Source organism: Scyliorhinus canicula, chromosome 8 (genome assembly GCF_902713615.1).
Source record: "Scyliorhinus canicula chromosome 8, sScyCan1.1, whole genome shotgun sequence".
Taxonomy (NCBI): domain Eukaryota; kingdom Metazoa; phylum Chordata; class Chondrichthyes; order Carcharhiniformes; family Scyliorhinidae; genus Scyliorhinus; species Scyliorhinus canicula.
The window spans coordinates 1,140,104-1,163,197 of NC_052153.1; the positions used below are offsets into that span (position 1 = coordinate 1,140,104).

General features: G+C 52.1%; 1 protein-coding gene across 1 annotated transcript in view; it reads right to left on the reverse strand.

Annotated features, from left to right (window-relative positions):
• Positions 1 to 23,094, reverse strand: part of cntln (centlein, centrosomal protein) — a 578,849-nt gene that overhangs the window by 46,032 nt on the left and 509,723 nt on the right. The window contains 1 exon segment of the mRNA XM_038803995.1: positions 19,540 to 19,617. Within this exon segment, the coding sequence (XP_038659923.1) occupies positions 19,540 to 19,617 (78 nt within the window).

The window sequence follows — 23,094 nt, forward strand, 5'->3', positions numbered from 1 at the left end:
GCAGCTATTGTCCTTTAGGACCCGGCCAGCTCGGTCTGTGGTGGTATTACTGAGTCTGTCTTGGTGATGGACATTGAAGACCCCCACCCATAGCATATTCTACACCCATGCCACCTCCAAGTGGTGTTCAACATGGAGGAGTAACTGATTCATCAGCTGATGGTGGCCGGTATGTGGTAATCAGCAGGTGGTTTCCTTGCCCATGTTTGACCTGAAGCCCTGAGACTTCATGGGGTCCAGAGTCGATGTTGAGGACTCCCAGGGAAACTCCCTCCCGACTGTATCCCACTGTGCCCCCGGCCGCCTCTGCTGGGTCTGTGCTGCCGGTGAGACAGGACATACCCAAGAATGGGGATAGTGATGTCTGGGACATTGTCTGTAAGGTATGATTCTGTGATTCTGTGATTCTGTCCTAACATGTTTTACATCTTTTGTTGAGAAGTGTAATATAAACTTATTATACATCTCAGAATCCCGATATTAGGTTGCCAATGTTTCCACTTCTTCAACAACAAGCTGTACACCTTTAACACAGTTAAATGACTGAAGCAGTGTCCAGTAAGCTGTGTTAATGAGTTTCACTGAACAGGGCAAACTGCCCCCTTTAATTTACAACTTGTTCACAGATGTGGAAAATAATTTGAATGGGTTGTGCACTTAAAATAAATCACCCATGCCCCAAAATATTAAGAAAGATTGCTGGTCCTAAACGAAACAAAATATGACACCCAGTCACTTAAGGAGATATTAAGGCAGTTGACTAAAAGCTGTGAAAAAATGATGTGTTTGAGAAAGTGCCTTAAAGGAGGAAGGATTTCAGGAGGGAATCCATGACCCAGGCAGCAGAGCGCACAGCCTCCAAATGTGGAGCGATTAACATTAGGGATGCTTAAAATGCCAGGATTGGAGCAATGCAAGGATCTTGGAGGTTGTGGAGCTGGAGGAGATTTAGATATGGAGGAATGAGGTGATGGAGGGATTTGAAAACAAGGATGAGAATTGTAAAATTGGCAACTGGGTTGCTATTAGAGAAGGGATAGTTTGGGCACAGACCAGGTGTATGGCCACAAAGTGCAAAGGAAGGGCAAATAAATCCAGAGCTCCCTGAAAGAGAGAGTGATTGAGATAAAGAAGAAAAAGTATGATTATGACAGATGCCAGCTGGATAACACAACTGAGAACCAGGCAGAATATAGAAGGTTCAGAGAGGAAGCGATAAAAAACATCAGAAATAAAGAGAAAAGAGAGAATGAATAAAGACTCTCAGTTACAGGTACAGTATCTCAGCTTGGCACTGAGACTGTGCCAGACTTTGGATCTTGCTGATTCAAGCCCGTTAATGTAAAAAAGTGTTTTGGCACACTGGTCAGGCTGCTGTCACTCTGGGCGGGGAGCCTGTTATGGCCGATGGGCTGGGACCAGAGACACATGACAGCTCTTGGGCCAATGTACTGGGTTCCGCCTGATCGCAAATCCCGATTTCAACAGGTGGAGCCGGCAAATCCTGGCCAATATAAGTAACGGGTTAATTCTATATGGGCAGCAGGAACAGAGTGACCTGGATGTATATGTGGATAGTGGTGTCTGGCATGACAGGTTGGGGGTTAGCGTTAATAAAGCATACATCATTTAGGCTTTAGGCACAGAGTACAAGAGCAAGGAAGTTGTGTTAAACCTGGAGTATTGCACCCAGTTCCGACATCAGACTTTCAGAAAGATGTGAAGGCATTCGAGAGGATGCAGAAAAGATTCAAAAGGATGGTCCAGGGATCTCAAACTTCAGTTATGTAGACAGATTGGAGAAGTTGAAGTTGGGACTGTTTTTCTTGGGAGAAGAGACAGTTGAGAGGAAATTTGATAGAGGCGTTCAAAATCATGAGGGGTCTGGAGAGAGTAGATAGGGAGAAACTGTTCCCATTGGACACAGGTTGAAGGTAATTGGCAAAAGAAGCCATGGCAACATGAGGAAAAACTTATCTATGCCACTTAGAACATAGGCTACATTTTTGGATGACCTCAAGTTTCCAGAAGGTAAAACCATGAAGACCAGCCAGGGGGACAGTGAAATAGACAAGTGTTGAGGTAACAAAGGCATGGATAGGGGTTTGGCAGCTGATGGGCTAAGATAGCAGTGGAGTCAGATACGATTACAGAGTTAGAAAGAGGTGTCTTAATGATGCATTTGGGAGCTGATCTCAGAGTTAAGTGGAACACCAAGATTGCAAACAGCCTGTTTTAATCTGAGACAGTTTTCAGGGACACAGATGGAATCAGAAGCTGGGCCATAGAGTTTATGGTGGGGCTGATTGCAATGGCTTTGACTTTCCCAATATTTAGCTGGATGAGACTTCTGCTCATCAGTACAGCATGTTGGACAATCAGTTTAAAGGGGAACCAAGAGAAATGGTGGTGAAGCAGAGCTAGCCGATGGTAGCATACATTTGGAAACTATTGCTGCATCAGTGGCTGATGTTGCTGAGTTGAAAAATAGGAGTAAAGATCCTTGGGGAACACCAGAAGTAATGGTGTGGGATCAGGAAGAGAAGAGAAACCATTGCAGATGGCTCTCCGGCTATTACTGGACAGAGAGAGGCAAGTACAGTTCCACCAACTTGGCTAATAAAGGAGAGGATGTGGGAATGTGGTACAGACTGGTCAAGATGGAAAAGAAGGGATAGTTTCCCTCTGTCATAGTCACATGGGAGTGCCCTTTGTGACTGTTTCAGTCCTATTACAGGGCCGAACCTTAATCAGAAGAATTCAAATATGGAATTTCGAGTAAGGAAGTTGAGCACGGATGTGGGAGCTGACACTATGTTAGAGGACATGTGAGAAGGGACATTTGTTCTTTAGGTTCAGGCTGTAAACAATATATTGCTTAAAATATGATGCAAAATAAGCAGGAATTTAAAAGTTTGAAGAATATATTTGAAAAGCTTTATGAAAATGCACTGCCACATTCCACAGATGATGAGAGTTTGGAATTTTGATACTATTAATCAAGGTTAGCGTTCAATCCATGATTTCAGCCATGGTGGGATTGGAATAAAATTTAAAGGCACTGACACAAGCTCAATATATACCATGTCTCAGCCGAACTCTATCGCTGCCTACACAATGCATCATCAATGGTTTTCTGGTAATTGTGAAGATTATCTCATGTTATAAAACAATAAGGCAGCAGTGTGTTGAAATGCATAAATACAGACCTCACCTCACCCAAAACCTCAGAAAGTCAACATTTGATAAAATAAATCCTGCATAGCTTTAGCTCAATCCAACTTCAAACCTTATTCACATCAAGAGACAAATACGACGGACAAATTGGAGGAACCAAATGTCAATTGATTGTCCTTAATCACTTGTGACAGACACGGTATTCCTGAAGACAGTATGTTAATAAAGAAAGAAAAAACTTGGAAACTGATAAGAGAAAAGAAACACAGAGGTCACACCATGATTCTCAGTGGATTTGCCTGTGATTCAAGATAGTCTCACTCTTGTCATCAAGTGTGCAGCTTTCCACACAGCACGGAAATATCAATAGGAATATGTTCGAGAGGTCTCTAGTGAACATTTTTTCATTCTTTCTGCATCGACAGGATTCCAAATCAATATTCAGTTCCCACTAACAAGCTGTGCACAGTCTCTGTAGAAAATATTGCGCAGAATACAGGAAGACATGGTAATAAACAGCTGTCCAGCTGTGAGGAAAACATGAATTGACTGCAAGTGAATCCCTCAGAAAAGGTCACAAAGCTATGAACCACTCTTCAGGTGTTCTAATTTATTGCAGAATATAAACTAATAATATTGTGATACTGCAGCTATCTCATTACTGAACATATTTTATATTGGCTTGCCAGAGAGACAGCCATTTTTATTGATGAAAATAGGACGTTGAGAACAGCCACCTCAGCGTCTTCCCTATTTAAAACTTATATTTAAGAATGTATTGGAAAGGATGATATCTGCACCACTTCACAGAACTGCAGTGTTATTCTATAACAAAGACAGCAACTTGCATTCACATGGCACCTTGACGTTGCTGAGATCCTTCCAAGGGAAACAGAGCACGGAATGGGTGAGATTACGGGAGAGTGATCATATAACTGTAAAGATAGGTCTTAAAGAACGTTCTCAGTGATTGCATAGTGGATTTTGCGATAACCAACAATAATCCGAACAGCGACACAGAATAGCAGCAGAAAATGAAGAGTAATGCAGGTTCAGAGCAGTGAAGCATGTGACTGGATAAACAGCCGCAGGAGCTGGAGCAAGACTTTGGGGGACAAAAGGGCAATTGTAATGGATGGGCAAGGTGTTGTTGCAAAAGAAAACTTGGGCGGGATTCTCCGACCACCCGCCGGGTCGGAGAATTGCCATGGGGCGGCGTGAATCCGCCCCGCCGTCGGCTGCCATATTCTCCGGCGGGGATCACGCCACGCCAGTCAGGGGACGTTGGCAGGGGCCCCCCCCGGCAATTCTCCGGGACCCGATGGGCCGAGCGGCTGCCTGTTTTCAGCCAGTCCCGCCGGCATGAAATGGACATGGCCCCACACGGCGGGACCTGGCTTGTAGGCCGGCTACGTGAGTCCTCGCCCGGGGGGGGGCATGGGGGGATTCGGTCCTGGGGGGCGCCCCATGGTGGCCTGGCCCGCATCCAGGGCCCACCGATCTGCGAGCGGGCCTGTGCCGTGGGAGCCAACCCCTCCGACGCGCCGCCAATCCCTCCGTCGCCAGCCTAGGTGCGGAGGATTCCGCACCTCATGTTAGGAATTTGGGAATCTGACAAGCTTAACAGTAAATTTAAGATGAAAATAAAATGACAGACAAGTAACAAGACTGGTAAGCATCTAGAGATATTTCGGTGCAAATGGCCATATCAGAAACATTGGGCTGGATTCTCCGATTTGAAGACTAAGTGTTGATGCCGGCGTGGGAACAGTGGCGTTTTACGCCTGAAAAAACGGCACAAGAGATGCACCAATCCTCTGTCTGTTGGGCTGCTAGCAGGCACACAGCATAAAGCCCCCGGCTTCAGCTCCAAATATGGCCGGAGAATTACTGGGTCCGTGGCTGCGCATGCGCACGGCGGCGGCCACGCGCGGTCCTGGTCTGCCAAATAATTCTCCCTTTGGCCAGGCTCGCCACGCCCAGACCATCCCCCACCCGTGCCCCCAGCCCCCGCCAAAGCCATCCCCTGCCCGCGGAATGGCTCCCACCCGACTGTGGCGGTTCTGGACTCAGACCGTAGCCGCCACCTCGGGTTCACAAAAATAAATAGCATGAGTGACCCACGCCATCGGGAACCCGGCCCATCGGGGGGAGGGGCTCAGGTGACATCATGAGACGCTTCATACGGCGTGCGGCCATCCATACAGCGTGCGGCCATCCATACAGCGTGCGGCGTGAGGCCGTCCATACAGCGTGAGGCCATCCATACAGCGTGCGGCCATCCATACAGCGTGCGGCGTGAGGCCGTCCATACAGCGTGAGGCCGTCCATACAGCGTGCGGCCGTCCATACAGCGTGCAGCGTGAGGCCATCCATACAGCGTGCGGCCATCCATACAGCGTGCGGCCATCCATACAGCGTGAGGCCGTCCATACAGCGTGAGGCCGTCCATACAGCGTGCGGCCATCCATACAGCGTGAGGCCATCCATACAGCGTGCGGCATGAGGCCATCCATACAGCGTGCGGCCATCCATACAGCGTGAGGCCATCCATACAGCGTGAGGCCATCCATACGGCGTGAGGCCGTCCATACAGCGTGCAGCTGTCCATACAGCGTGCGGCGTATGGCCGTCCATACAGCGTGCGGCCATCCATACAGCGTGCGGCGTGAGGCCGTCCATACAGCGTGAGGCCGTCCATACAGCGTGCGGCGTGAGGCCGTCCATACAGCGTGAGGCCATCCATACAGCGTGCGGCCGTCCATACAGCGTGAGGCCATCCATACAGCGTGCGGCGTGAGGCCATCCATACAGCGTGAGGCCATCCATACAGCGTGAGGCCATCCATACAGCGTGCGGCTGTCCATACAGCGTGCGGCCATCCATACAGCGTGCGGCTGTCCATACAGCGTGCGGCGTGAGGCCATCCATACAGCGTGAGGCCATCCATACAGCGTGCGGCGTGAGGCCATCCATACAGCGTGAGGCCATCCATACAGCGTGAGGCCATCCATACAGCGTGAGGCCATCCATACAGCGTGCGGCGTGAGGCCATCCATACAGCGTGCGGCCGTCCATACAGCGTGCGGCCATCCATACAGCGTGAGGCCATCCATACAGCGTGCGGCCATCCATACAGCGTGCGGCTGTCCATACAGCGTGAGGCCGTCCATACAGCGTGCGGCCATCCATACAGCGTGAGGCCATCCATACAGCGTGCGGCCATCCATACAGCGTGAGGCCATCCATACAGCGTGCGGCCATCCATACAGCGTGCGGCTGTCCATACAGCGTGAGGCCGTCCATACAGCGTGCGGCGTGAGGCCGTCCATACAGCGTGCGGCCGTCCATACAGCGTGCGGCCATCCATACAGCGTGAGGCCGTCCATACAGCGTGAGGCCATCCATACAGCGTGCGGCGTGCGGCCGTCCATACAGCGTGCGGCGTGCGGCCGTCCATACAGCGTGCGGCCGTCCATACAGCGTGCGGCCGTCCATACAGCGTGAGGCCATCCATACAGCGTGCGGCGTGAGGCCATCCATACAGCGTGCGGCGTGAGGCCATCCATACAGCGTGCGGCGTGAGGCCATCCATACAGCGTGCGGCGTGAGGCCATCCATACAGCGTGAGGCCGTCCATACAGCGTGCGGCCATCCATACAGCGTGCGGCCATCCATACAGCGTGCGGCCGTCCATACAGCGTGCGGCGTGAGGCCATCCATACAGCGTGAGGCCGTCCATACAGCGTGAGGCCATCCATACAGCGTGAGGCCGTCCATACAGCGTGCGGCCATCCATACAGCGTGCGGCCGTCCATACAGCGTGCGGCGTGAGGCCATCCATACAGCGTGCGGCGTGAGGCCATCCATACAGCGTGAGGCCGTCCATACAGCGTGCGGCCATCCATACAGCGTGAGGCCGTCCATACAGCGTGCGGCCATCCATACAGCGTGCGGCGTGAGGCCATCCATACAGCGTGCGGCGTGAGGCCATCCATACAGCGTGCGGCGTGAGGCCATCCATACAGCGTGAGGCCGTCCATACAGCGTGCGGCCATCCATACAGCGTGCGGCCATCCATACAGCGTGCGGCCGTCCATACAGCGTGCGGCGTGAGGCCATCCATACAGCGTGAGGCCGTCCATACAGCGTGAGGCCATCCATACAGCGTGAGGCCGTCCATACAGCGTGCGGCCATCCATACAGCGTGCGGCCGTCCATACAGCGTGCGGCGTGAGGCCATCCATACAGCGTGCGGCGTGAGGCCATCCATACAGCGTGAGGCCGTCCATACAGCGTGCGGCCATCCATACAGCGTGAGGCCGTCCATACAGCGTGCGGCCATCCATACAGCGTGCGGCCATCCATACAGCGTGCGGCCGTCCATACATCGTGAGGCCATCCATACAGCGTGCGGCCGTCCATACATCGTGCGGCCGTCCATACAGCGTGCGGCCATCCATACAGCGTGCGGCCATCCATACAGCGTGCGGCCGTCCATACAGCGTGCGGCCATCCATACAGCGTGCGGCCATCCATACAGCGTGCGGCTGTCCATACAGCGTGAGGCCGTCCATACAGCGTGAGGCCATCCATACAGCGTGCGGCCGTCCATACAGCGTGAGGCCGTCCATACAGCGTGAGGCCGTCCATACAGCGTTCGGCCGTCCATACAGCGTGCGGCCATCCATACAGCGTGCGGCCATCCATACAGCGTGCGGCCATCCATACAGCGTGCGGCCATCCATACAGCGTGCGGCCGTCCATACAGCGTGCGGCCATCCATACAGCGTGCGGCCATCCATACAGCGTGCGGCGTGAGGCCATCCATACAGCGTGCGGCCATCCATACAGCGTGCGGCCGTCCATACAGCGTGAGGCCGTCCATACAGCGTGCGGCCATCCATACAGCGTGCGGCCGTCCATACAGCGTGAGGCCGTCCATACAGCGTGAGGCCGTCCATACAGCGTGCGGCGTGAGGCCGTCCATACAGCGTGCGGCCATCCATACAGCGTGCGGCCATCCATACAGCGTGCGGCCATCCATACAGCGTGCGGCCGTCCATACAGCGTGCGGCCATCCATACAGCGTGCGGCGTGAGGCCATCCATACAGCGTGCGGCCGTCCATACAGCGTGCGGCCGTCCATACAGCGTGCGGCCATCCATACAGCGTGCGGCGTGAGGCCATCCATACAGCGTGCGGCGTGAGGCCATCCATACAGCGTGCGGCCATCCATACAGCGTGAGGCCGTCCATACAGCGTGAGGCCATCCATACAGCGTGCGGCGTGCGGCCGTCCATACAGCGTGCGGCGTGCGGCCGTCCATACAGCGTGCGGCTGTCCATACAGCGTGCGGCCATCCATACGGCGTGCAGCGTGAGGCCATCCATACAGCGTGCGGCCGTCCATACAGCGTGCGGCTGTCCATACAGCGTGAGGCCATCCATACAGCGTGCGGCTGTCCATACAGCGTGCGGCCGTCCATACAGCGTGCGGCCATCCATACAGCGTGCGGCCGTCCATACAGCGTGAGGCCATCCATACAGCGTGAGGCCATCCATACAGCGTGAGGCCATCCATACAGCGTGCGGCGTGAGGCCGTCCATACAGCGTGCGGCGTGAGGCCATCCATACAGCGTGAGGCCATCCATACAGCGTGAGGCCGTCCATACAGCGTGCGGCCATCCATACAGCGTGCGGCCGTCCATACAGCGTGCGGCGTGAGGCCGTCCATACAGCGTGAGGCCGTCCATACAGCGTGAGGCCATCCATACAGCGTGCGGCTGTCCATACAGCGTGCGGCTGTCCATACAGCGTGCGGCTGTCCATACAGCGTGCGGCCATCCATACGGCGTGCAGCGTGAGGCCATCCATACAGCGTGCGGCCGTCCATACAGCGTGCGGCTGTCCATACAGCGTGAGGCCATCCATACAGCGTGCGGCGTGAGGCCATCCATACAGCGTGCGGCGTGAGGCCATCCATACAGCGTGCGGCCATCCATACAGCGTGCGGCCGTCCATACAGCGTGCGGCCATCCATACAGCGTGCGGCGTGAGGCCATCCATACAGCGTGCGGCGTGAGGCCATCCATACAGCGTGCGGCCGTCCATACAGCGTGCGGCCATCCATACAGCGTGAGGCCGTCCATACAGCGTGCGGCCATCCATACAGCGTGCGGCCATCCATACAGCGTGCGGCCGTCCATACAGCGTGCGGCCATCCATACAGCGTGCGGCGTGAGGCCATCCATACAGCGTGCGGCCGTCCATACAGCGTGCGGCCATCCATACAGCGTGCGGCCATCCATACAGCGTGCGGCCATCCATACAGCGTGAGGCCGTCCATACAGCGTGCGGCCATCCATACAGCGTGCGGCCATCCATACAGCGTGAGGCCGTCCATACGGCGTGCGGCGTGAGGCCATCCATACATGAGGATCGATGGGGTGAGGATCGATGGGGTGAGGGTCGATGGGGTGGGGGTCGATGGGGTGAGGGTCAATGGGGTGTGGGTCGATAGGGTGAGGGTCAATGGGGTTTCCAGTTAATGGTGGAAAGGACGACATGACACAATTTCAGGTTTTATGAGTCTTACCATAACAGACTAAAAGCACTGTTAAATAAACAGTACTTCTTAGGCAAATTATACTTTAAAATACAGAACAGAACTCCCTTCGTTCACTTTTAACACAACTATAAACCCCATTTCTTGGTTATACTTCATGCTTTCCCTTAAGTCATAGAGTCATAGTCAGAGATATTTACAGCATGGAAACAGGCCCTTCGGCCCAGCTTGTCCATGCTGCCCAGTTTCTATCACTAAGCTAATCCCACTTGCCCGCATTTGGCCCATATCCCTCTATACCCACCCTGCCCCTGTAACTGTCTAACTCCTTTTTAAAGGAAAACATTGTGCCTGCCTCTACCAGTGCCCCACTCTCTGTGTGAAAACATTTCCCCTCTGGTCTCTTTTGTATCTCTCCCTTCTCACCTGTTATTGAAAATATGGAAACATGTGTCATTTGAAACATGGAAGTCTGGCAATATCTGGTCGGAGAGAAACATGAGAGAATACAGGGAAAGATCCCATGAAGGGTTAATAGCAGCTACAAAGAGCAGGATTATAAAATGCCGATAGCCTTAGCTAAACAGGCTTAACAAAACAGGATTTTTGTATGAAGCTAAAAACAATGGTTCACACCTTCATTGAAAGTAACTATCTTAGTAAGCAGCTGGAAAGGAAAGGATGAGGTTCAGTTGAATTTGGTAACAATTCTAAGAGTGAAATTCTGCCGATATCAAGTAAAGTAAAAGAAAATTGGAGACTATCAGTCTACGAGAAACATAATTTGGAGCCAAAATCAAAGTCAAAGTTATGAGCTGGGGACACAATTGGAAAATAAAACTATAGAAATGACAGGAATTAAAAGTAACACCTCTTGAAACCAAAGCATTTTTGAATATCACAAAGGAACTTTGAACATCACAAAGAAACAATCAGAGACCAGAGAAGTGACGTCATGTCAAAATGAATACTTAGTTGTATTAGAATGTTTAGATCAAAGATACTTTTTAAAATCAAAGTGGAATAATAGTTACTTTACAATAAGGTCATGAAAACGTAATAACTGTTAGAAAGTGAATATAAACCCAGAGACCAGAACCAGAAACAGAACCCAGAGAGAAGGAACAAGAGAAGCAAGCAGAGTCAGCTTACAGCCAGCTCGGTCATGGGAAAGATAAGACATAGTAGCCGAGCTAAAACAGCTAATACATCTAAGGAAGACTAGAATTTAAAGAGGAGGCAAAGTCAGCCCAGAGATAGCCAGCAGAGCCAGCTCTCATAGCTCAGTACATGGGAAAGATAAGATATAGCAACCGAGCTAACGAGAGAATACATCTAAAGAAGACTAGACTTTAAAGAAGATTGATTGTCAAGGTGGGCCTGAAGGTCCCTTCAACCAACCAGCAGGATCCAGAAGCAAGATCTTTTTACCTTTCTGTAAAGAAAGTGATTGCAGCCTTTAAAAGAAAAAAATATAATAATAAAATAACTTAATTTAACCTGAAACAGTGGTTTATTCCTAAGTCTACTTTACTTATTGAGCAATGCGGGACCCAGGATCGATGCTATTAAGCGGTAAGTAGATGAAATCTTCGGTGAAGGTATGGGTTATACCGGGGGGATAACTTGAAAATATAGTTTGACCTGAATAGCACCCACCGAAGCCTGCATCGGAGTCAGGGAGTGAGAATTCTAAATGATATTTAGAATGTCGGCCCTTTTTGGTATAGGGGGAATTCTAAGAATAGTGGTGAGTTTTCAACAGCGCACCTTAAACCTGTGCCCTTTAGTTCTAGACTCCTCTACCTTCGGGAAAAGATGTTGACTATCTACCTTATCTATGCTCCTCATTATTTTATAGACCTCTATAAGATCACCCCTAAGCCTCCTACGCTCCAAGGAAAAAAGTCCCAGCCTATCCAGCTTCTCCTTATAATTCAGACTATTAAATCCTGTCGCATCCTCGTAAATCTCTTCTGCACTCTTTCTAGTTTAACAATATCCTTCCTATAATAGGGTGACCAGAACTGAACACAGTATTCCATGTGTGGCCTTACCAATGTCCTGTACAACTTTAACAAGACGTCCCAACTCCTGTATTCAATATTCTGACCAATGAAACCTAGCCTGCTGAATGCCTTCTTCACCACCCTGTCCACCTGCCACTCCACCTTCAAGGAGCTATGAACCTGTACCCCTAGATCTCTTTGTTCTGTAACTCCCCCAACTCCCTATCATTAACTGACTAGGTCCTGCCCTGATTTGATCTACCAAAATGCATCACCTCACATTTATCCAAATTAAACTCCATCTGCCATTCATCGGCCCACTGGCCCAATTGGTCAAGATACTGTTGCAATCTTATATAACCTTCTTCACTATCGACTATGCCACCAATCTTGGTGTCATCTGCAAACTTGCTAACCATGCCACCTACATTTTCATCCAAATGCAGCACGGTAGCACAGTTGCTTCACAGTTCCAGAGTCCCAGGTTCGATTCCCAGCTTGGGTCACTGTCTGTGCGGAGTTCTGCACGTTCTCCCCGTGTCTGCGTGGGTTTTCTCCGGGTGTTCCGGTTTCCTCCCACAGTCTAAAGATGTACCGGTTAGGTGGTTTGGCCATGATAAATTGCCCCTAGTGTCTAAAACAGGTTGGGTCAGGTTACTGGGTTATGGGGATAGGGTGGAGGCGTGGGCTTAAGCGGGGTGCTCTTTCCAAGAGCCGGTGCAGGCTTGATGGGCCGAATGGCCTCCTTCTGCATTGTAAATTCTATAGGCGCGATTCTCCGCACCCGCGGAAAATCGGGAAGTCGGCCGTGAAAACGGGCGTGTTTTGCGACGGCCCGACACGGCCCCGTTCCCGACGTATTCACGTCCGGGAAATGGGCTAGGAACGGGGCCGCGTCAATCACGTGCGCGATGACGCCGGAATGCGGCGACGACACGAACATGCCCACGTGAGGCTGCCCGACGTGGAGGCCCCGCGATTCTTGGAGGCTGACGTGGAGACGCTGCTCGAATCAATCGAGCAGAGGAGGGGCATCATCTGCCCGCGTAGAGGGCATCGCCACCCTGCCAGCGCGGTGCGCCAGGCCTGGCGTGAGGTGGCTGCTGCCGTCAGTGCTGTGGGGCAGACCCCTCGCTCTGCAGAGCAATGTCGGAAGAAGATGCACGACTTCACCAGGGCTGCCAGGGTAAGTGCCAAGAGGGTGCCCCCGGGTCACAACCATCTCTCCCCCCTTTACTTAATCACCCCCCCCCCCCCCCCAACCCCCCAGGCACGGGGGGGTGGAGGGGGATTGGGGCAGAGTGAGTTGAGGGTGGTTCACAAAGTTGTCACAGACCCAGCGCTCTGGCCCCGTGGAGAGATGCAATCGTCTAATAACAACTTGACCCCCAAACTGTGCCAGTATCTGAACGGACTGCTGATACCTGCCATATTGTAATGATCTACCTATGCCCCCCTCCCCCAACAGGCCAAGACCGCTCACAACACCCGTGAGCGGAACAAGACTGGAGGGGGTTCGCCCATCCTGCATCCCCTCACCACGTTTGAGCAGAGGGCCCTGGACCTTGTTGGGGGATCTGCCACCCGGGAGATCGTGCAATGCGAGGCTGACGGAGCTGTAACAAGTGAGACAACCCTGCATGACAAACACCCCCCCTCCCCCATCCTCTGTCCCTTCACACCCTGCCCACTGGGATACCTCCCCCATCCTCTGTCCCTTCACACACCCTGCCCACTGGGATACCTCCCCCATCCTCTGTCCCTTCACACACCCTGCCCACTGGGATACCTCCCCCATCCTCTGTCCCTTCACAAACCCTGCCCACTGGGACACCTCCCCCATCCTCTGTCCCTTCACACCCTGCCCACTGGGACCGTCCAGCGCCCAGCCGAGTGAATCTAAATAACCCGTTCATTCTCGTCCCTAGGAAGTGATGCCGAACGACCAGGGCCGTCTGCCTCCAGGCGGACACAGGCATCTGCCCCCACCGCACCCGGGGCCGCACGACAGAGGGTGCCCGATCAGCGGGGAGTCCCATCCTCCCCCACCGAATCTGTGGAGCAGGACGCCCAGAGGGCGGCGAGAGAGGAAGAGAGAGAAATGGCCCGCGAACGCCCTGCGGCCTCTCAGCGGGCCGATGGCATAGAGGAGGCGTCCACCCAAGACGACTTCGAGCTTGCGGCACAGCTATCTCCCACACCATCCACCATCCCAGAGCCACTCACCCCGGCTGGCCTATTTAGTGATGAGGCTCCTGGGTCACAGTCTGGGTCGCACATCACAGTTGAGCAGGTACAGCAGGTGGAGGTCGGAGCAGCCGAGGGCCCGGACTGGCGGAGGCCAGGCCGAGCATGCAGCTGGCTCCCAGACGTTTTCCGAGTTCCTGGACTTTCTCAACCCATCCGCACAGCCGATGTATCAAGAAACCCAGGGACACAATGACGGGTTGAGGGCTGTCTTCCAGACTCTGCAGACGCTGTTAGAGGAGTCGATCCGCGTCCACGAGCAGGGAGTGGTGCCGCACATGGCAGCAACCCAGGCCGACACCGCACGGATGGCATCAGTGGTGGAGGCAATGGGTCAGGTTATGCAAGACGTTGGGCTTCACGTGCAGGCGTCATCCTCGGCCCTGGACAGGGTTGCCCTCTCACAGGCAGCAATGCGCCAGAGCCAACACGACATTGCCAGCGCGCTGCGGGCCTTGGCCGAGTCTCAACAGGTCATGGCCCAGTCGCAGCACGCCATGGCACAGTCCCAGCAGTCAGTCGCGGAGAGCATCAACCGCCTGACACATGTGCTGGATGGCGTCGTGCACTCACAGGTTGAGATCGCACAGTCCCTGGCGGGAATGTCTAACTCCCTGGACTCCATCTCTGCAAACCTTCGGATCCTGGTGGATACCGTTGCAGGCCTCCAGGACTGGCAGCGCCAGGTGTCGGTGGCGCGACGGGGCACCTCCCCGCTCGCACCTCTGTCCCAAAGTGAGGCCTGGGGGCCACCGGGCTCCCCGAGGGCGGAGGAGGTTTTGGGGCCCGTCCCATTAACTCCATCACGGGACGTCCCGGATTTCTCGGCCTCCCCCGTCCCATCCCTGGTGCATCGGGTGGGCAGCAGGCAGAGCAGGGTGGCACAACGTCACCCGAGACGCCCGCAGAGCAGCCGGGCCGCCCCAGGAAATGCTTGCCGAAGGAGAAACTAGTCGAAGGGGGCGATTCACAGCAGTCCTCCTCCACTCCTGCTGTATCATCTGGGGAATCACTTAGACGTAGTGGTAGGGCCCGTAAGGCAACAAAGAGAGACACTGGGTAAGTTGGCACGGGTGAAGGGCACAGTTTAGTTGTAGGGGCTAGGGCACCTGTAAATTGTTAACATTAAACGCACTGTTCCACCTTACTTGTAATACCGTGTGATTATTCCACAGCCACAGGAATCGTGATGGTGACCGAGTGTCGCTGGGGCTGACGAGCGGTGAAACTTCGGTGCCGGGTGTGCAGTCCCTGCCCTTCCCCCTACCCCCCTCCCACAGCTAGCCCACGCGGGCACGTGATGGAGTGTCAGTGACGAACTCAGCGGTCACCAAGGTGGATGGTTCAGCTATTGCCATGGGTCAGACTCTCTCTAACGATTCTGAGCTCACAGCTCATCGCAGAGCGGGCTGTCATCATTCCACATGGCACTGATCACACCCGCTGACACAGCCATCAATGTTGTACCATACCGTCTGGACCCAGTGGTAAGGGTGATGTCTAAGTGGAGCAGTGTACACTGAGAGGGTGTGGGGGGGGCGGGGTTGTGGTGGTGGCAGTTGTGTGTTGACCCTCTGCACGACTAGCGATGCAGGTGGTGGTTTGGTGTTCAGCGGGGACGTCCCATACGACGTGTGAACCGTGCTGCCACCAAGGCGTCGCGTGCCCGCCGTCCTCGCCGGGTCTGTCGTGCCGCCTCCTGGACATCACCAGCACCTGGGTCGTGTCTGCGTGCTGCGCCCGCCACTCCGCCAGCCTCCTCCTCCTCCTCCTCTGTGCTGGCACCACTGCCACTGGCTTCTCCCTCCGCCTCCTGCAGCAGGGCATCTCCCCTCTGCATCGCGATGTTGTGCAGCGCACAGCAGACCACTACAATGCGAGCGACCCTGTCGGGCTGGTACTGCAGGGCCCCTCCGGAGCGGTCCAGGCACCTGAATCTCATCTTCAGGAGGCCAAGGCAGCGCTCCGCCACACCCCTGGTTGCTGCATGGGCCTCGTTGTATCGTGTTTCCGCATTGGTCTGAGGCCTCCGTATAGGCGTCATCAGCCAAGACCTCAGCGGATAACCCCTGTCGCCTAGCAACCAGCCCCTCAGCCGGGGGGGACGTCCCTCAAACATCGCAGGGATGAACGACTGCGCCAGTATGTAGGAGTCATGCACACTCCCTGGGAACCTTGCACAGACGTTCATGATCCTCATGTGGGGGTCGCATACCACCTGGATATTCATGGAGTATGTCTCCCTCCTGTTTGTGAACACCTCCCTGTCCCCTGCAGGCGGGCGCATGGAGACGTGAACACAATCGATTGCCCCCTGCACCATCGGTATCCCGGCCACGCTGGCAAATCCACGAGCTCGTGAGTCTTGAGTTGCTCGGTCCTCGGGAAAGGTGATGTAGCGATTGGCGATGGCATAGAGGGCGTCGGTCACATCCCGGATACACCTGTGGACCGATGACTGGGAGATCCCGGAGATGTCCCCGCTCGGAGACTGGAAGGAGCCGGTCGCATAGAAGTTAAGAGCGACCGTCACCTTGATGGCTACCGGGATCGCGTGTCCTCCCCCCGTTCCACGTGGGGCGAGGTGCGCCACGAGGTGACAGATATGTATCACCGTCCGCCTACTCAGCTGGAGTCTCCTCCTGCAGGTGATGTCCATCATTGTTAGGAAAGAGATCCGGGCATGGTACACCCTCGGCCTTGGTCGTCGCCTCTGGTGCCGTGGCTGCACCCTCACTCTCTCCTCCTCCCCCTCCTCCTCCTCCCCCCCCCCCCCATGCTGCTCGACGACTGGCAACTCCTCGGCCCTTCCCTCTGCTGCTGCAGCTGGCCCTGCAGCCACTGCGGGTTGTGGCTGTGGATGCTGCTGCATCTCCAAATGCAGTGCAGCAGCCCCAACCACTGCGCAGAACATAGCCGTTCTGTCGCAGACATTGTGCTAACCTACAGAAGGGTGGTGGGGGCAGAGAAACGGGACATGTTAGACGGAGGTTAGTCGACACCTCAGCAGCCGCCTGCCACGGGATACCTGTGTGTCCCGGTGGCCTGGTCGCGCTGCTGACACGCGGGCAGCCTAACCCCTGGTCACTTTCTGCATCCAACGGGCAGTTAACTACGTCCTCTTCACCGGTGCGTCAGTGGCCTGTGTCCGTAAGCCACAGGGGAACCAGCGGCCGTGTACTCGTGACCGGCGGCACGCCATGGCATGGTGGCAGACATTTTGTAACCGGGGTTGGACGGGTCACTCGCTCACTCTCTCCCTACCCCCCCCACTCCCACTCCCCTCCCCCTCGGACTCCCCCACTCCCCCCCTCCGTCTCCCCCACTCCTCCCCCTCCGTCTCCCCCACTCCCCCTCCGTCTCCCCAACTCCCCCCTCCGTCTCCCCCCTCCGTATCCCCCACTCCCCCCTCCGTCTCCCCCACTCCCCCTCCGTCTCCCCAACTCCCCCCTCCGTCTCCCCCCTCCGTATCCCCCACTCCCCCCTCCGTCTCCCCCACTCCCCCTCAGTCTCCCCCACTACCCCCTCAGTCTCCCCCACTCCCCCCTCAGTCTCCCCCACTCCCCCCTCCGTCTCCCCCACTCCCCCTACTCCCCCTTCAGTCTCCCCCACTCCCTCCTCCGTCTCCCCCACTCCCCCCTCAGTCTCCGCCACTCCCCCCTCAGTCTCCCCCACTCCCCCCCTGTCTCCCCCACTCCCCCCTCCATCTCCCCCACTCCCCCCTCCGTCTCCCCCACTCCCCCCTCAGTCTCCCCCACTCCCCCCTCCATCTCCCCCACTCCCCCCTCCGTCTCCCCCACTCCCCCCTACGTCTCCCCCACTCCCCTCCCCCTCCCGCTCTGGACCCCCCTCCCGTTCTCGGGGATGCCTTCCCCGTTGTGGCCAGACTCCAGCAGTGCGCTGAGCGGTGCGCTCACCTCCTCGAAGCTCTCGTCAGCCAGCACGACTGGTTGACGAACTTCAAAAGCAGGTGTGTTGGCCGGCGTGAAAACATGGCGTGAGGACGTCGGGACTTCGGCCCATCCGGGCCGGAGAATAGCGGGGGGCCAATAAGTCGGGCTTCTGGTCGTGTCGAGGGGTCTTTCGAGGCCTTTGCCGGGAATGCCGACGTGTAGTTTGTGCGGGGTTCGGAGAATAGCGGGAGGGCGTCGGACCGGCGTTGCCGTGAAAATATTGCACGGCCCGCTATTCTCCGAACCGGCATAAGAGCGGAGAATCGCGCCCCATGATTCTCAAATCATTTATATACATATATATATATGAAACAAATAACAGTGCCATTCAATTTCCCAGACTCAGTCCAAAGTCATTCTTGGCTTCCATGTGTTTCCCCTGTTCTTTCCCTTTCGCAACCTGGCAGCATTTAACCCAGAACTGTCCTTCATGGCGAGGGTTTTTCCTGGTGGTTCCCCCTCCAGTGCAAGCTTGGCAACTCTTCCGGCCTCTTTTCAAATCCTCAGGAATCTGGTCTTTTCAATCGGGGTGCATGTTCCCACCCACATTCCTGCACAGTGAACCATACAGACTTTTGGCCTCTCGACACTCCCTCACTTACAGATCCTGGCAGAGTGTATCTGCCAGTGTCAGCAATATCTCAGAGACATCTCTCAAAGCCCATCTCCATAGCAACATGAATTACAGAAAACACTGCCCTAAGAAAGTACATTAAATGATCTGCAGTGTTGTACTGATATTGCTGGATGACTTCTGAAACAATTGTGCATTTGTGCATTAGGATCTCATGTGCTGTGGAACGGAACAAAAACAACAGTACAAAGACAAGGTTTCACAATCACATAATTCATTCACAACTTGCGTTTCTGGTTGCCTTCCTATCCCCAATGGCAGGGAAAGATCTGTACAGATCAATGAATGTAAAATTGCTTGGCTTGCCTGTGGTGAGCTTTGCTGCTCTGAAACACATCACTACCTTTGCCTCTGCATTCAGTTCTCTTTCTGTTGCCATTGGGGATAGACCTGTTTCTACAGCTTTCTGTGTGGACCAGTTTTTTTGATGCAATAGACCTTTTGGAAGTAACAGCCTTGCCTCGTTTGATTTACCTTGCCATCACACCGCTGTACTATTCTGTTCTTATTCCCAAGCAGACTTGGCATTCTAACAGCAAATAGCAATGATGAAATCTATGTTTTAACTTCATAAAGTGTGGTTTTAATTTCGATAAATAATTCAGATCTTTCTCAGCTCCAAATTGGTTACATCAGTGAAATATCGGTACGTTGAAGTATTAGTTTAACTAAATGCAGCATGGAAGCCATTTCACATCAAAACAATAAGAAACACTGCAGGCTGGTCATTCAAAAACTGAACTGAGAAATGGCACTGAAGTAATTTACTGAGTAAAGTAAAAGTATAAGAGTGATTTATAAATACTTTTATGTTTAAGTAATTACCATTTGAATTTCTACAACTATTTTAACGTATTTATTTTTTCATATAATAAACCTAGGTGCACTTGCTTTCTTCTACATTTGGGCTATACAAAGCTACAAAATATGAAGACACAAGATGCTGAATACCTGATCTTGCAGAATCCTCTGTATTTCAGCCAGCCAGCTCTCATCTTGCTCTAAAGCTTTATTACCTTTTTCTGCTTCCTACAGGTAAATAAAAGGTGACATGATGTTAAGAAGCTCCTTCGGCTTTATTAAAATAAGTCTTATTTATTTAATTCATAGTTGTATAGAATTACATAACCCACATCACATAATTAGGTCACTTAGCCCAGCGAGTTTATACTGCGTGAATTTCCTCCCATTCCATCTCCCACATTCCAGCCCTTCCTCGGCATACCCGGCTACCTTCCGTTTGAATCTCAGCTATCTGCCTCAACCACTTCCTGTGGGAGCAAGTTCTACATTCTAACCACTCTCGGTAAAGATATTTCTCCTTGATACTCTGTGGGTTTATTAGTAACTTGAATGTTGCTGCAGTGCAGGTCTAGTGCTATCTCACTTGCAGGATTCCTTCTGTGGCCTGGGAAACCTGGCTGACGGGCGATAAAAATTTGGCATCTTTAAAAATGAAGGCAGGAATCTTCATTCTAATCTTGAAATGACCAAGCCTGAGCAGATTAGTGTCTGCCCCTTGTCTTGCACCCATTCATACTGGCAACCAACGTTGTTTCAGATTGTTTGTATTTTAATGTCATACACAATGCCAACATTCCTGCTTTGGGAAGTTAAGGTTCAGCCCCTCCTCTCCATACCCACCCTACCCACCCATTCCTAATTTTCAAAACCTCTGTCAGGTCACTTCCCTTTCTGAGAGGAGAATGCTGCAACGTTTTCAACCTTTCCTCATACTGTAGCTGTAATATCTCAATTCTGATATCGCCTTGTCAATGATTTTATGTGGAAAATAATGAAAGAATAATTACTGACTTGAAAACCTGAAATTATATTACGATAAAAAAGTCACAACAGGAAATGAAAATACGCTCACATTAAGCCGACTGATTATTGCTGAGCGCATTACAGCAGTTATTTCACAAGTAAAAAGGTTTTGTGTGCTGTTTTACAGAAGGCCCCTTTGCAAAAAAATTATTTTCTTTCTCTTTTCCTGTCTTGGGATCTCAAGTTGGGATCTGACTGTGGGACAGATGGTCAAGAGTGCTTATGCAATCAAAATGCTCCATCTGTCTTTCACAGCGCAAAGGGAACCCAGTGCTCTAGCAGGTACACCTAAAGAACAGTACTTACCACAGCACAAACATAATCAGCATTTCAATCAGATACAATCAGATGAACTCGCCGTGAAGAATATCCTCACAAGGTTGAGGAAAGGAACAGTGTGAGATACAGATCCTTATTGATCAGATATTGGCTATAGATGAGGAGCTGGCAGAGGGACAATGTGCTTCACGCTGTTTGTGGATATATATATAACAGTAGAAAGTGGTATGGTTAGAAAGGACCAGCAGTTGTCTGATTTAAATAACCACTCAGCACGTAACAATACACGTAGAATGGTTCTGACCAGGAGAGAACTGGCTCCCCCTCTCTTCAATGTCCACGGTTCATCACAACAAAGTTTCAGTTTCTTTTTGACGAGGATATGCCTCTTCCGAATCAGGCTGTATTTAACTATTTAAGCTGTGAGCAACGAGGAGACAATCAAACCAGGTTTTCGCAAGTCAAAGAAAGATCAGATTTTTTAACCATTAAACCAGAGAAAAATAATAGAAATACAGGGCAGAAATCACCAAACAAAATGGCAAAGTGTCAGGTTCAGTCAGAAACCCGGCGTGTTTCCCCCCAGAGAAACAGGCAGCTTTCCCAACGAGATCCTCCAGGGGCTGCAAATGGTCTCCGAGACTCCCGGTGTGTCATCGCGTCTGGTCTCCGTTCGTGGAGACCAGTAATGATTCCCATTGGCGCCATGTCACTTCAGTGGGTGGGTACCTGATTCGACATTAAGCCAATTTTGAATATTAAAATCCATCTCGCTGGGCGAGAAGCTGAATCTGCCCTGCTGGGAGGGCCCAGAAACATCATAACTGATTGCTGCCCAGTACAAATCCCATCTCAGGCTTCTCCCGGAATTCTCCTGACACAGACTGCGCCGGGCACAACGCTACCGGAAAATCGGCCCCAGTGTCAAGCATTTCGCCCTCATGAAGTCACCTTGATACACACACCACACAGACACACACATATACACACACACACATATACATATACACACACACACATATACATACTCACACAGACACACACATATACACACACACACACAGACACACACATATACATATACACACACACACATATACATACTCACACAGACACACACATATACAGACACACACAGACACACACATATACAGACACACACAGATATACATATACAGACACACACACATATACAGACACACACACATATAGACACACACCACACAGACACACACTACACAGACACACACTACACAGACACACACATATATACACACACACATATACATATACACAGACACACATATACACAGACACACACATATACAGACACACACCGACACACACATATACACACACACACACACATACATACTCACACAGACACACATATACACACACACAGACACACACATATACAGACACACACATATACAGACACACACAGATATACATATACAGACACACACACATATAGACACACACCACACAGACACACACTACACAGACACACACTACACAGACACACACATATACACACACACACATATACATATAGACACACACATATACAGACACACACAGACACACACATATACAGACACACACAGACACACACATATACAGACACACACATATACACACACACACAGACACACACATATACAGACACATACACACATGTACAGGCACACACATATACAGACACACATATACACACACACACACACATACACACACATATACATATACAGATACACACACATATACAGACACACACACACATATACACACACACACACAGACACACACACATATACAGACACACACATATACAGACACACACATATACAGACACACACACATATACAGACACACACACACATATACACACACACACAGACACACACACATATACAGACACACACATATACAGACACACATATACAGACACACACACATATACAGACACACACATATACAGACACACACACATATACAGACACACACATATAAAGACACACACATATACAGACACACACACATATACAGACACATACACACATATACATACACACACATATACAGACACACACCACACAGGCACACACATATACAGGCACACACACATACACACACATATACAGACACACAGATACACGGACACACACACACACAGACACACACAGACACACACACATATATATATACACAGACATACACATATCCAGACACATACATATACAGACACACACATATATATATATAGACACACACACACATATACAGACACACATGTACAGACACATACACACATATATTATATATATACACAGACAGACACACACATCTACAGTTACATATCCTTTCATTGTCCTTGAGGTGTTGATTTTAAATGTG